The sequence below is a fragment of the Seriola dumerili genome, unplaced genomic scaffold (assembly GCF_002260705.1).
Source record: "Seriola dumerili isolate Sdu_G_001 unplaced genomic scaffold, Sdu_1.0 BDQW01000056.1, whole genome shotgun sequence".
NCBI classification, from domain to species: domain Eukaryota; kingdom Metazoa; phylum Chordata; class Actinopteri; order Carangiformes; family Carangidae; genus Seriola; species Seriola dumerili.
The window spans coordinates 5556833-5572100 of NW_019174311.1; the positions used below are offsets into that span (position 1 = coordinate 5556833).

Below are 15268 nucleotides of genomic sequence, written 5' to 3' on the forward strand. Positions count from 1 at the left end.
TTCCTTTCCCCCCCACACACTAGCCCTTTTTACAAGATGATTGCGAGACTTTCGAAGTACATTTCCAATTTTAACTCACACAAGCAATTCAAGCAAGTCCTGCTGCCTCAATGCTATTTTTTTTATTTTTTTTATTATTATGATTATGTTAAGTTGACAGCAAAGTCTAGCATCTCCAACTCAAAGACCATTGCTTCCTATTATTCACAAACTCTGATCTTTTTTCCTAGCACAACGTCACCATTGGTTATTTTATACACCAGTGGCTACTTACACGGAGGAGGAGGGGCAAACACACATCAGCAGCCTCTTTGTACAGCAGAGGTGGTTTCAGTCTATAACGTGGATGTCCATGGAGCACTTATAGCATGACAGTAATCACAAAGCTGCGTTTTTATTGCCACACTGGTTACCTTGCATCACAAGCACTTAAATCATTATTGCTTTATGGTTAGAAGCACAGAGATCAAGGCTGCACACACACATAACCATGAAGCCAAAGATTTAAGCTCAGAAAAGGGTCCAATTTTTGCTCCCTAGTCATAGTAACCTACAGTAAGTGCTGCTTATTGGAGGTCAATAGATTAACAAGAGGGTATGACACAAAAACTAGAGTCATCTTGGAAGAATAGTCAGGTTGGGAGTGCTACATTGGATTGTTGCAAACGAGAGAAATCCACAGGCATATTACAGTAGTCAAAAATCTCAGTGACTTCTGGGAAAATGATATGAAAGGCATTTTTCAAAACTGCATACCATTTGAGAATTGTTGAAAAACTGTCAACAATGCAATGCTACAAATCTTCCCAGGAATTTTTGAAACTACAAACCAGATTCTCCCATTAGCAGTGAGCCTGAATTAGGTAGGCGTTATCTTATGCTTTTTAAATATGCCTCATAACACTTTGACTGGCATGGAGAACCAGCCACATAAATAACACTCCGCAGACCAGCGTTGAGCCGTTTTGAGTTTATGCTCCTGGTCACAACAACAACAAAAGTGTCTTTTCTCATCTGTTAAAATGTGTCTGTCCCATCACCGAGATAGTTTTTCAAAATAGACTCCAACTCTGAGGGCTGAGACACCGGAAGCACAGCTAATCTTCCCTTTATTTATTTATTTTTTTGTGTGTCCTCATTTCTGCAGTCATTTTGTACACACACAGAGCCTCTTCAGCCTCCTCCATTTAGTCCACTGAAAGCCAGTGGAGCAGCGCTGTCCAGAGCTACACAACCATGCATCAACAATCCATGCAGGTTGATATAGTCTAGACTGTCGTCTGCACAGCAGCCTGCGCTCACAGCTCTTATCCCTGCTCTCATCATCACCGAGACAATGAGAGCAGCTCTCTATGTAATAGCTCTCACTGTGGTTTGTCCCACTGCTCCCTCTGCGTCTCGGTGCTTTGACAAGCCTAAATGGGGACAACAGCGACAAGCTATTTCACACCTCACACACCTTACTAAGAGGGATGTACAGGATTTTGCTAATTCCTGACGGTTTCATGCTAGATTTATTTTTGTACTTAGAAAAATATCCATTGAATTGTCTGAGAGGCATTTACATCACAAGATTAAACGTCACACGTTGCACATTTCCAATTTGGACAAAATCAACATGTGCCTAGAGATAGTAAAATCAGACAGATGTAACACCATTGTAGTTGCATACTGTTTACAGGTGAAAAAATGATAGCTCGATGATCAAACCTTGACTGATATTGTTTGTTTGAAAGCAAGATAAACAGTAGTGGGAAAAGATGGATGTGCGCTAAAAGGTTCAGGAGCAAGTGGACAGCGTGGTGTCCACCTCCTCTGAGCGGTGTTTGGTTTCCGGGGGGGTGAGGGAAGGATTCAGCAGGAAGCCCTGATAAAACCATCATGCCCACCCCCCCTTCCCCGAGACCAAAGAGGCAGGGGCTGGGAGTCGCGTGTGAGGACTGTAACCCAAGAGGTCTCCACTCACATGACTGAGCAGCTCTTGGCCTTCTCCTTCTTGAAGGTGGAGGAGAGCAAATCCGACTTGCTGGGCAGGTGGAGAAGTCTTTTGGAGAGGCGGCGGGTGGGGCTGGGCTTGGGGAGAGGCTGCAGCTTGTTGATGCAGGCCATCGCTGCCGTGCGGAACACACTGTGGATGCTCTTCTCCGAGGTGAACGCCGAGCACTCCAGGTAAGTCTCTGCACCCAGCTGCTTGGCCATAGCAGAGCCCTGCAATAAGCGGAGTGATGAAGGGGTTGCGTTCATAATATCCTGTCACATATTCTCATTGGGTTTTTTTTTTAATTTGCACCGGCGTCACCACGAGGTGTGAAGGTCAGGAGGAAACGACCCTAACAGGCTCATAAAATGGCTGGAAAAATTAAAAATGAGGGGAGCATGCCATCATTAACAGGTTACTCACTATATTCTTTGGTCATCATATGTCATAGTATTATCCACCACTGTAATCATAATGCAACCTCTTGAACCTCATTTAAAGAGTCAGGTTCCTAAAATCATTTCGGAAATACTTGAACGTGTCAGAGGACAAAGACAACTCCTGCTGAAGTGTAATGACATGTGAGGGAAGTGATGCTCGAAGCCTAAACAGATCAACGTCAACATAAAATAAAAACCAAAAAAATAGAACTCAGGAAAGAAAAGGTTTAATAACTGTACTATCTAAGTGTGTTTTCATTCATTCAACTGACTACATTTCTGAAAAGCTGCTGATGTGTTACTTATCGTCTCTCACCTGCTCATAGGTGATGGGAGTCTGCTTCTGATTGGACAGCTCCATCAGCGTGCAGACATCTGTGCGCAGGTCAATCTTACAGCCAATGAGCAGGATACGTGTGCTGGGACAGAAGTCCAGGATCTCAGTTTTCCACTGCGGAAACAAACGGACAATCGTTTCAGAGGATCACTAAATAATAGGCTGTAAATATACCGCGTAATGTCCAACGCTAAGGAAATAGAAATCACAATGGGCAGTGAAGTGTAGAAGCCATTACCTTCTTCAGACTGCTGTCCACAGTGTCTGGGCGGCTGATGTCAAAACACAGCAAAACTGCATCTGAGTCACTGTAGCACAGGGGCCTCACATTATCATAGTATGGAGAACCTTAGAAGTCAGAGAGGAGACAATCGTCAATGTGGATAAAAGACAAACTATATGAAAAAAAAAAAAATACACTGATCTCTGATTATAAATAGTTCCATGTACCATCAGTGACATTAATGTAGCCCCCCTGTCGACCACAGGAACTTATCCAGGACAACAAAGATGTACAATTCAAACGGATGGGGTTGTGGAGAATGAGTTATCGGTGCTAAATCTTGTTGATTTGTGAGATAAGCGTTTCAGAGGAATCTTGCGGCCACCATTTTGAAATATTGGCAAAGGTCCTCAACGTTTTCCTCATCTTCACCATGGAACTATGAAACACTAATTTCTGTAGTTTGCAGGTCAAAAAGTTCTCTATATGTTTTTTTTACTCCTAAATGTTTATACATGTTTATAATATAAATGTTTTTATATTGCAGGGAACTGAACATACTTCTCTTGCGCCACATTATATCAAAAGTGCAATGGTCCAGGTTAAATTAGCATTGTAAAATGTGTAAGGCTTCATGAGTCAAGCTAATAATCAATTCATTTTAAGTGGAGATTGTTTTCGGGTATTGATCGCCGTGACAACAGGCAGTTGGTCAGAGCAAAAAAAAGTGTGATGGAGGCAGAGCAGGAGAATACAGCTGCAGGGATTATGTGGAATCGGCATCACTTCTCCTGCTGAGCCTCACTTTGCTGTCCCTGAAACTGCTCTTTTCCCTGCTCCTATATCCTCCACTGGCATTTCAGAGGGAGAGAAGATGACAATCGAGCACTAAATCCTCATTGATCTCCTCTTGCAGTAGATTACGCAAGTGGAACGGTGGGGCTCGGGGCAGGCAGACGCTCCCACTCATGCTCAGAATCCTTAAGTAAGCCACCCACCCCCCCAAAAATCCTCTGCTCTGCGCTGATACCTCCAGTCCCTCTGTTACCACAGCAACAGCCTTGGAATCCACCGTCTACATCAGGCATTCCTCCCACCTCTCCATAAAGGCTCGCCTTAACTGCCAATCAATCATTTTACACAGCAAACTGCCCACCCACCTACTGTTGGGGACATTCCTCAGAGTTGGGGACCACAGACATACATCCGTCACACAAACACACATGCCAGCACCACACCTAATGACACACACGCTCACTATTTAAATTTGGCAGCAGCCAGAGGTGATCCCAATCTGTGATGAAATGAAACAGAAGAGGAGCAGCTCAATGGGATTAACATGTTTACTTTAGGCTCCGTGTGAATCCCAAAAGGCATTCAGTGTTCCCCTTATAGCTACTGATAACAAAAGCAGTCTGTGTAATCACTCATTAGATATTACACAACCACCCTAATTGATTTACAGGCGTAGAAAACAATGCATCAGAAGAAAAACATATGAAAAAAAAAAGCACATGAACACAACATCCATGTTCGCATTTAAATCAGTTTCATGAATACTTAATGATTTTCTGCATTATCAAAGGGTAAAACTGAATTTGCCAGCTGCCGGGCGCTGTGAGTGGAATAATGACAAGCTGTGATGAAATTCCTCAGGGCTCAGTGTCCTGAAGAAAGTAAACATCACTGCAGAGGAACAAAGGGAGATGCTTTTTGTATTATAACTCTATTTCTATGCCTCTGGAATGGAAAAAAAACAACAACAACCTCTGTTCTCCTTTTTAATAGTAAATCAACTGAAACATTCTGATTAAAGTAAATGATTTACTACGCCCGTGTTTTCAACAGACGTCTCCACCTACACTTAGGGCGAGAGCAGGAAAGCTACACTCTCATCTGTGAGACAACTTCACGTTTGCTGACTGTGAAAATTGACACACATTCACATCAGAACAATTAGCACCACTGGGATGATGAGTCTGTGTGTGTGTGTGTGTGTGTGTGTGTCGTGTCTTTGAGGTATCTCATAGCAGAGTCAGACGCGGGGCGCTCTATAAATCTTCTCAATCTCCTGCTAAGGGGTTATCACACAGCCGGGAACCTGGGTGTGATTCTGCATTAAATGGCCACTGATCTAAATGCAGCAATCAATGGGAAGCTGAACAGAAGCTGTACAGGGGGTCCAAGAGCCTTTGCAATTAAAGCTGACAAATTAGTTACCCTGCCAAGAGGGAGGGGAGGTGATGGGGACAGCTAGGGTGTTTCTTTTTTTTTTCTTTTTTTTTTTTACTCAACCCTCCCCTGAAATTGATTTTATCTCTTGTTTTGGACAAAGGAAGCTTGAATCAGTTGGCGTATTTATCCCATCTTAAAGGAAATAAACAAGAAATCATATGAACGTGAAATATTAGTATTTAGAGCTCCTCGACATGCTGTTTGGATACAGTAACCGCCTTGGCAGCACTTTCCAGACACTCCAGGCCCCAGTTTCTAATCCTGGAAGAAATAACAGTTTCTATTGTGGCAGAAAGAAAAAGCCAGGAGGAAGAGAGGAGGGAAAGCAGGAGTGTATCCTACTGAGGACGGATCACAAAGAGCCCTCCTATGCCATTAATCCTTCACCCCCTGCAGTCTGATATCACAGGTTACCAGTCTCTGTCTCTTTCCCTCTCTTTCCCTCCTTCTTTTCACTGCAACAACCCAGAGAATGCCTTGGATGGACAGATCAATGCACATGCAGCGCTAAAGCATGGCCCAAATGTTTCCTTTCTTCTTTTTTTTTCCGCAACAGCATGTCTCTACAACAGATGGAGAGTTTCTGAGGCATGAAACACGGAGAGTGAGGCTCACTAACTGGCGAATGGAGGGAAAAGAAAAGAGCATAACCATGCGGCTGAGCTCTACTCCATCCGTCTTGATGGTGCGGTGCCCAGAGCAAAGAGTTGAGGTGGAAATTGGGCCAGAGTAGAAGTAGGCTTCACAGGCCGAGACGATGGGGCCTCGTGTTGGAGCACACAGGTGGGGGAGGGGAGGATCCACTTTTTCTGTGTGTGCATGAGTGAGTGTAAGAGTGTATTTCTGTGCATGTGTGCTAAATCAAGTGAGTGACATAGCCTGTCTTCATCATTAGCACACTCCTCCCCGACAGTGAGAATACAGGGGTCAGACAGATTAATGATCCAGTGATGGGATGACTCACAGATTTAGGGATGAGAGCAGCCCTGCCCCTCCACCCACACTCAGCCGGCTGGGAGCTGTGCTGCTGCTGCTGCTGCTGCTGCTGCTGCTGCTGCTGCTGATAACTATGGACTTTACAGACCGGCCAAAAAACAAACCACATTGCGTCAGACAGTTGTTCCCTGGTTTCACATGCCACAGCCAGTCAGAATCAGTGCTGAAGCCCCCTGCAGGGAGGGAGAGGATGGCTCTTTGTTCCTGAGCATCACCACGTCTGAACTGCTAACGAGCTTTACTCTGTAACTTGACACTGTCAAAGCTGATCACTCTGTGGATTCCGAAGCTGATCAAACCACAGACTGTTTCAAAAAAAATTGAACCTAAAGCCTTGATGTGTATTAAATTAAAAGTAAAAATCAACAAGAGTTAAAGTTAAAAGGAGAACATTTTAACTGTCTCACTTCACTTTAATAATCTATCCACTTTGATGCCTTATACTTTATCCTTATTAAAATCTAAGCAAGCGCTGAGACTATCAGTCAACTGAGGCATTAGTCAATCAACAGAAACTAAATCGACAACCATTTTGACAGTCTGTTAATCATTTAAGTCATTGATAATGTAAAAATGCCAAACGTATGGTGTGAGGATCTGCTGCTCATTACTGAAGGAATATGTTGTGACAAAACAAGCAATTTGAAAATGTCATCTTTTTACTGTTTCCTCACATTTCATAGAGCAAACAATCGATTAACCATAAAAATGATGGCCTGATAAATCTAAAAGGGAAATAATCATTAGTTGTAGCCTCAACCTTAAACATCACTAAAATGACTCTGAGCTGAGCGGCCATTAGAAATGACTGATATATGGTCATTAACAATGCCTCTCTTTAACAATTATACAGATTGTTTCATCAGCTTAGAGGGATTTTGGGTTGATTCCAAATCAATCTCATTTATGTATCATATAAGAAATGATTTCATATACAGTATCCTCTACAACTCCACGGCTTTATCAGCAAGAGCATTCAACCTGAAATAAATTACTCACTAACACCATAACGAGATTCATTATTCACTATTCATGAGTTACAGACACTGGCCGGTGTTCGCCTTCCCCCTCTTCCCCTCTTCCCCTCTTCCCCCGGCATGTCCGATCAGACCAGGCTGATTAAAACTGGTGGATTGATTTTGGTCTGTAAATCCAATGGCGGAGCTGGGAGAAGGAGCTGCCTGCCATGTGGAGCCGGCGATGAGGTCAGTCCAATCAATGAAGGGGAGTCGGGATAATGAGGAGACCCTCTTGGTGTGGTGGGGCCGCAGCGGCGCAACTCCGCGCAATTAGAGCAAATTACAGGAAGAAGAGGAAACTGTACAGTGTTACCAACAAATTGCCCCTGTGCCTGTCGTCCATCACCAGGAGGCTGACAGGAGATACATGGGATTAAAAAAAAAATGAGGGGAGGGGGATGTAAGTTCTCCTCTCAGTGGAACAAGAGAGTGAAAAGTCTTTAAAGCCAGTGGTGAATGAAAATATTCACATCACCGTAAATCACTTTCACTGTAGCCAGTTTTATCTGTTCATTTGCAAGTGTCTGTGATGCATGTGTACTGTACAGTATATGTTGCACTCTGTTGTGTTTTCTACTGCTTCGTGCAGTGTGTGTTTTGTTATTGGGTCTGTTCATTGTTCCTCGTGTCAATGGGTGACATGTGCAAATTAGCTGGAAACTAAGCGGCACAATTTTGGATTTTGCATAGATAACAAGGATGCGACAAAGAAAGGGTTCAACAGAGGGAAGAAGAGAGTTCAAACAATGATCGAGAAAGGCTGAAAAAAGAGAAAGGAAATACAAGAAAGAAAGAAAGAAAGAAAGAACAAAAGAAAGAAAGAAAGAAAGAAAGAACGAAAGAAAGAACGAAAGAAAGAAAGAATCTCAAACTCATTGGGTCAGTCAGAAGGGCAGCCCTGTGGTCCTATTCAGTCTTAATCCCCTGCATCATGCTGTTTGAGTGGGTGACCTAGGGCAGCATATGGAGGCGAATGCAGGTCACCAGAGTTTCTGAGCGGCCTCCTGCCTGTCTGCTCCAGAAAACCTTCCTGCTCAACAGGATGGCTCTCTGTGTGCCCATCATCCCCAGGCACCAGGCCCACTCCTGCTGGCCAGACCAAAGGTCCACAGTCTGGGATTAAAAAGTGGGATTTGGTCTGGGGAGAGAATTACACTCACTACTTTCCTATTACCGCGTTTTGGATAATGGGGAATAGGGGGGTATGAGAACACACAGTAAATACTGCATCGCCTCATACAAGTGGGTCTGTTACATAAAGGATTTTTCTGTACACAGTCACACATGCATAAACACATACACACGCACTAACCCACGGGCCAGGTTGCTCAGCAGCCACGGTGACCTAGTGAAGCTGCAGAGGCATCCAGCACGAGTGTGGACGCACAAGGATGTGGGCCGGAGAGAAACACCGTTGTGCAGTGAGCATGAGGGGGGAATCAAACAGGTGCCGCAGACCCGTGTTCACGGTATTCAGGTCATCACACTAAACAGCAGATCCCCGCAGAGATCAACACTGACACATTGACCCTCTTTTTCACGCTTTGTGTAAATTAACATATGATGCACAGAGTCAGCAATAACAACGAGTGAAGCGGAATAATCACTGTCTTCCTGCCTAGTTTCCAGTGAAACATGTGAGACACAGAAACGTACACATGGATTTGTCAACCCTTTATCCTGGAACACAAAAACGCATCAGGTGATAAAGATTCAGAGATCTGAAATATGACTCAACAAGTGCAGGTTCTGTGTGGCCCTGCATCAACAATGTTTGACAACAATGAGCGTGAGCCCTGCCAATAAAGCTTTCATGTTATCTCCTTGGTACATTTAAATTTCTTGCCCTCCCCTCCAAAGAAAAAAAAAAAAAAAGAAAGAAAGAGAGAATTGTAAGAAAGACATCCACAGGCGCAGCTCTCCTTTCAGCCGAGACAGACGGTCATTACATTCACAGCGCATAGCCTCATATCCCAGTCTCCTTCAGTGCTGCAGACAGAGTGGCAGGCCATGATAGGCCAGACAGACAGAGCGAAGGTGATCATTTACCTGAAGTGTCCCACAGACTGAGCTCCACTCGCTGCTCCTCCAGCTCCAGACAGGCTGTGTAGTTTTCAAATACCGTGGGCACGTAGGTCTGGGGAGCAATTAGCAACATGGTGCCATTAGTGGGGAGGCGTCAGTCAGTCAGTCAGTCAGTCAATCAGTCAGTCAGCTACAGGTAATGGAATTTATCCAGCTAATCAGTGCAACAGCAATTCACGCACTGAGCGTTCAATCAAATCACAGGACAAATCAAATTTCCCCTCGATTTGATGGAATTTCGGATCGATCGATCACTTGAATCACTGCAGCTGCAGGAAGAAATTCAGCACGCGCCAATAGCCTATAACATGAGGCATTCATAAATGCATATGCAATACACGTTCACTGATCATGCGATGAAAAAAAGCTAGTGCAGTTAAAAGTATTACCGGCCGATGAAAGGAAAATAAACCAGAAGGACGGAATCTTAGGGAAATGCGCATGCAAACTGTCACTGTCTGCATGAGACGCACCGATTTTCTTCCTGCCATATTGAATCATTTTATAAGAACTTAACATTCCGATTATAAACATAATACAGAACAACTTTTCGTGCATTAATTTATATTTCATTTTCCATAAACATGAGCCACATCGGATCATACCTCTGGATAACAATCCTTCGCCAGGACTTGCAACATCGCCGTTTTTCCGCATTGAACGTCTCCCACAAGAACCAGTTTACATCTCACGACCAGCGGTTGTGTATTTCTCCTTTCCTTCATGATGTGAAGAGTTGTCCAGTTTTTTTTGTTGTTGTTGTTGCAAAAAATGTCAAAAACAAGCAGCAGATCAGCCCAGAAATGGTCCCAGTGAGGTGGAGCGTCCCGGTGTCTGGTTCTCGCAGGATGCCCGCAGTTGATCTGATTGAATTTGCCACTGCGGCTCTTTATAGAGGAGAGCAGCAGCCAATAGGAGCTCACCATTCCACAGGCTTTCTAACATCCCTTTACTGCTGTCAGTGATCAAGATCAGTGTCAGGGATGATAGGACATCACTGGCATGGGATTTCTTTTGTTTCGATTTTCCTCAGAATGTTGTGCACGGACATACTAAGAAGAATTGTATTTATTTTTCACAGCAAACTAAGCAAACACCATAAATTATTATAAGTGTTTTGGGGCTTATGAAATACAGAGATCAGCAGTCAGTCACTGCAGACCTCTGCTTTGTCACCTGTGGCTCCTGTCACTTGGCCTGTTGCAAATTGATTGATTGCATTGACTGGATCAATAGCACACCACTGGCTGAGCACAATGGGACCGAAAGACCAATCCACAGAGGACTAATTAGTTTACTTTAATCTGCACTACAGTGTCAAGTCAGTTTAATCCAAACAACTCAGCTTCCTCTGTTTCCATATGATCTCCTTTCTTCAGCTGCTCTGATATTCGCTGACTCAGGTTCAGAGCAAAGCATGTGGAAGGTAATATTAAAAGCTCTCGACTGAGACGAGTTAGCACTGAACCTCTTCAGTGTGTGATTGTGTATTTAACAGTGATGTTTGACTCCGTCAGCCCTCCACAGCCACAGACACGTAAGATTCAAAGAAGGCTTCAGTGAATCTCTGCTGATCAAAGGCCAGTCTGACCTGTGTCAGTGTGGTTCAGTGAAATGCCTCCATGCCTCCATGTGGTGGGACGGTGTGAGGCCCCCTGATAGGTGACAAGCTATCAGCTGCCCACAGGGTCAAGTCAGAGGTCTCCTCTCTCACTTGTGCTGCTGGTCAAACCCCTGGAGACCCACACACACACACACACACACTGACTTTCACACCCTGAAGGTTATTTCTGTATGGAAATGGCATCTCGTTGTTAGGAAAAGGAGAATTAAAAGATAAAAGTCAATTAACTGCTGTCCCCTGTGTCTGGCAGCCCACTGCCTAATTTGCTTACTGTTGCCCTGCAGTTTTTGCCCCAGTGGGTCAAAGCAATTTGCCTTTGTCCACAAACAGCCCACATCAGTCATCCCCCATGCTGGGACCTGTCTGTGCTTTACAGCCCAATATGCCTTGTTGTCATCATACACAGCTCTGATTTTAGGGGCTGTATTTAAGGGGCTGTAGTGTGTCTGCAGGTCGAGGACAACATGTTCTGTGTTGCTGTCAGCATTCTAAGTGCACTTTCTCTCTTTATTCATAGTATTTCTTTGTAATAAGAGCATTTTGTGATTTTACATCTTCCAAGTGAATGCTGTAAAATGATACTGCTCACTTTTTTTTAATGTGTCTTGCAGTAGGATGGACGAAAATCTCTAAACAGTTTGCTCTGATGCTGAACTACAGGTGATGTCATTTAAAAAAGTGATCAGGCTGTTGAAAGAGAAAAGCAGCGTTTCAGAAAGATTTAATTGGTATGTAATATGGCTGGTTAACTGATATGATAATAGTTAGCACCCTGATTAATGACTTCAGTTTCATAAACATTTTTGTGCTTTATAGTAGGCTTCGCATTAATATGAACCAATTAGGAAAGACGTGGTAGTTCATGAATGTTTAATGATAGTTCCTGAACAATTCTGAATGCCTTAAACTTAATAAAGTTGTATAATGCTGTTTCTATGTTGCCCCAAACTGGGCTTCACTTGGAACTGATTTTAATTCATCAAACATGACACATGATGAATGTATCAATCCCTCCTCAGTGTAGTGGCCAGAGTTAGATGGCGTCCTACTTTTGCCTAAAGGGTATAAAGAGGAGCTGAACCACTGTGACAGAAATAATGTTCTATACTGTTCTGAAACATCATAGTGAAAACACACACAGTAATTAAAGTGTATAGAGAAAAGAGGGAATGTTCACTGCGGCTTCACACATATAGAGCCCAGACTTTTGCGCTACACTACTGATTGGTAGTGAATAAAACTCGAGTGCAGCAGTGCGTGCAGGAAGACAGGAACAGTTAAGAAGAAAAGTTGCAGACCATGAACTCTTTGTAACCCTTCTAAACTAACTGCAGTGAACACATTAATGTCCGTGCAATCATCACAGAGCTCCTCTGATGGGACAGGGAGAGACAGGTGGCTGTGAATAATCAACAGGCATAAAGTGACACCTTCCAATATGGCTGATAGAAGAAGATGATGATGATGAGGAGGAGGAGGCAGGGGACAGCAGTCTACACAAGGCCTCGGGAAAATATACAAAAGCTGAGTCACTATCACTCAGATTGTTAGAAACAAGAGCTGGGAGACTTTCTTATTTTCCTGGCACAAAGTCATCAGCAGGTGTCCTAACCCAGAATGAATGTCACGAGATAGTCTAGATTTACATGTAAGGCAGCAATTTACACATTTGTCATGAGTGTGCCTGGGTGGACGTGATATTATCTTATGTGAAAACACATGTTATGGATGATTTGAACAGCTTGATGTACTGTTGCTCATATGTGGACTGATTAAAGAGATCCTGAATATGACGCGGGTCCTCACAGTTGTTGGGTTATGACATCTCTTGAGAGATATTATAACCCTGGATGTATTACGGCATTGTAATGTTGAAACTTGAAAGAGTCTTCCATAAACTGTTTACACAAAGTTAGAATTACACAGCATTATGATTGACCTTGATTTCAACTATAGGGGCTGGAACCACAAAGTACGGCAAAATTGAAAGTAAGGGAGACTGGGGATGGTCGTAACATGGGTCAACCTGATTCACTCTATACCTGCTCCATTTAGTCCTTATTCTACATGAGAGAAAGTAGCACCCTGAGACAGACACAGACTGTTTCAGAGAGGAAAAAATTATTTTGAGGTAAGCAAGTATTTTTTCTCACTTAATTTATTTTTGTAATAGCACTGTGTGCTTTGTAGTTAAACTCTTCAAACTTATGTCATGTCTATTGTGAGTCCATGTAAATATTTTTCATGCTAGTTGTCAGTGCTAATGTTTTAGCTGTTAGCTGTAAGTTAAGCTAGTTCATGGCTGAGTTAGCTGTAACAACAATACACACACACACACACACACACGCACGCACGCACGCACGCACACACACACACACACACACACCAGTTATGTTAATAATTTATAGGATATAGGATAGAATATATATATATATATTATGATGTTACATTTCATATGTTAGAACTAACATATAGACTAGACTAGACTAGACTATGGGGTGAATTGGAGACTAAACCAAACATTTTTTGTTTGTGTTGCAGAGATAACACCGACACCATTTAACAGCAGACGCATGTAATTAGTTTGTATTACATTTTGAACGCGCTGGCTCAGAAGAGGTCCGAGATACAGACAGAAATGTGAAAAATGTTACAACCATCCCCAGTCCGCCTTACACAAAAGTACACGTTTGTTCATACTGTTTATGTTATCACTTACGAGGACACAAATCCCACACCCTAAAAAAAATATATACTTTTGAATGTATGTCTCATGGTATCTAACCATGCAGCTAGTTTTCGTTTCATTTCTCCAGCTTTAACATATATGTGCAATTTCCGCTACCAACCAAAATCATGGCAACCAAGGTTTTATAGTTTGTATGTATATATGTATTAAACTAAAAATGTGTTTGGTTTGTTTTTAAATAGCAGTTTAAAAAAATGACTGTCCGGTATTTGTGGTTTACATGAGGATTGCTGTACAGCATCAGTACAACCTGAAGGCACAGACGTCCCACTTCTGCCCTCTGTTGGTTATATCATGAATAATTGAGGAGAAGTAAAAACAACAAACACAGAAATGTTACTTAAATGTTGTTTTTTTTTTAATTTTTATTCACCCCCTCTTTCAAATGTGCTATTGACAAAAGATGCACCCTGTACACATCATCATCAGACACTGTTGGATATCATTTATCTTGTCCTCTTGTCAGAAACCACAGGAAACGTTGATGTCATCATTACACCAGACAGCTTATTCAGTATTGGAGGTGGGTACAGCATAACATTTAGTGCATTTATTGCATCATAAAGCAGACATATAAATGATAGTAGTGCAATTATACCCCATCGTAACTGAGGAGATACCTTGATAGTCTCAGCTAGTGTCTCGTCAATGCTAGACTTTGTATTGCATACAGAATTTAGGCAAGTGAAACGTAATAGGAAATGATAATTGTAAAAAATTGTGCTTTGGACGTCGAAAGGATAATTCACCTTTTGTAGAAATTTCTTGCATTAAAAATTAAGCAAACAGGAGGAGCTGATATATATATATATATATATATTTTTTTTTTTAAATTGAAAGAAGGTACTGTGCTCTCTGTGTTTCATCAAATAGAAGTTATGTATCTCAAACCTGGTCCTTCAAGAATGAATGGGTGTCAGTGGAAGCAATCTTTATGGTGGTCCTAAATAACTGCAGTGCATCATTCTAAAAAGAGAGGAAAATACATATAAACACATGCTTTCTGAGGCCTTGTATATATTTGTGTCCTGTGACTAAAACCCTTCTACTTCCTGTCAGCATTTGTTGTTACTGTGCAATTTGATAATAATAATAATAATTATAATAATAATAATAACAATAATAATAATAATATCTGCATATTGAATATACAGTATGTACAGTTAAGCCTTGATAATGCATACATGTGACTGGTTATGTTGATTTACTCTGAAGGCTCATGTGAGGATGGTCCTAAAAAGCCCTTCTGATGAAACAGGAATACAATATGTCATGCACGTACATTAGATTATTTACATATGTGGTACGTTGTTAGCTGAGTTCTATAGTTTTACATGATAAAAGCAGATGCATCAGTGTAAGAATTTCTGTGCATTTTGTGCAGGGATATACATTAAATATCGCATCCACATAAAATTAAGAACATGTATATTATTCCAGTCATAAGACCAGTTCAATGTTTTGGCTGCAGTTACCAAAATATTCATCCAAACTTTTCTTTCAATGTTTTATTTAAACATCTGTTTGCCCTCCATTTCCAATGTCTTATCAGTCATCTGTGCAAAAATCAACAGGCATCTCA

The 15268-nt window shown here is 42.2% G+C and overlaps 1 protein-coding gene across 1 annotated transcript; it reads right to left on the bottom strand.

The window, feature by feature from the left end:
* Positions 1-1904: 1904 nt before the first annotated feature.
* Positions 1905-10073, bottom strand: LOC111219083 (rho-related GTP-binding protein Rho6). Its single transcript, XM_022741671.1, has 5 exons — positions 9919-10073; positions 9278-9365; positions 2994-3103; positions 2735-2869; positions 1905-2208 (listed from the first exon to the last, which is right to left on the bottom strand). Exons 1-5 carry the CDS (start codon positions 10036-10038, stop codon positions 1963-1965), a joined length of 699 nt encoding a protein of 232 aa, XP_022597392.1. The 5' UTR covers positions 10039-10073; the 3' UTR covers positions 1905-1962.
* Between the last annotated feature and the right edge of the window lie 5195 nt (positions 10074-15268).

What these genes read in the sequence shown, in the direction of transcription:
- LOC111219083 (XM_022741671.1), bottom strand. Translation starts at nt 10,038, where the DNA reads ATGAAGGAAAGGAGAAATACACAACCGCTGGTCGTGAGATGTAAACTG. An exon ending in CGAAGGATTGTTATCCAGAG is followed by an intron (nt 9,366 to 9,918) that starts GTATGATCCGAT and finishes ATTGCTCCCCAG; the next exon opens with ACCTACGTGCCCACGGTATT. An exon ending in CAGTCTGTGGGACACTTCAG is followed by an intron (nt 3,104 to 9,277) that starts GTAAATGATCAC and finishes CTGACTTCTAAG; the next exon opens with GTTCTCCATACTATGATAAT.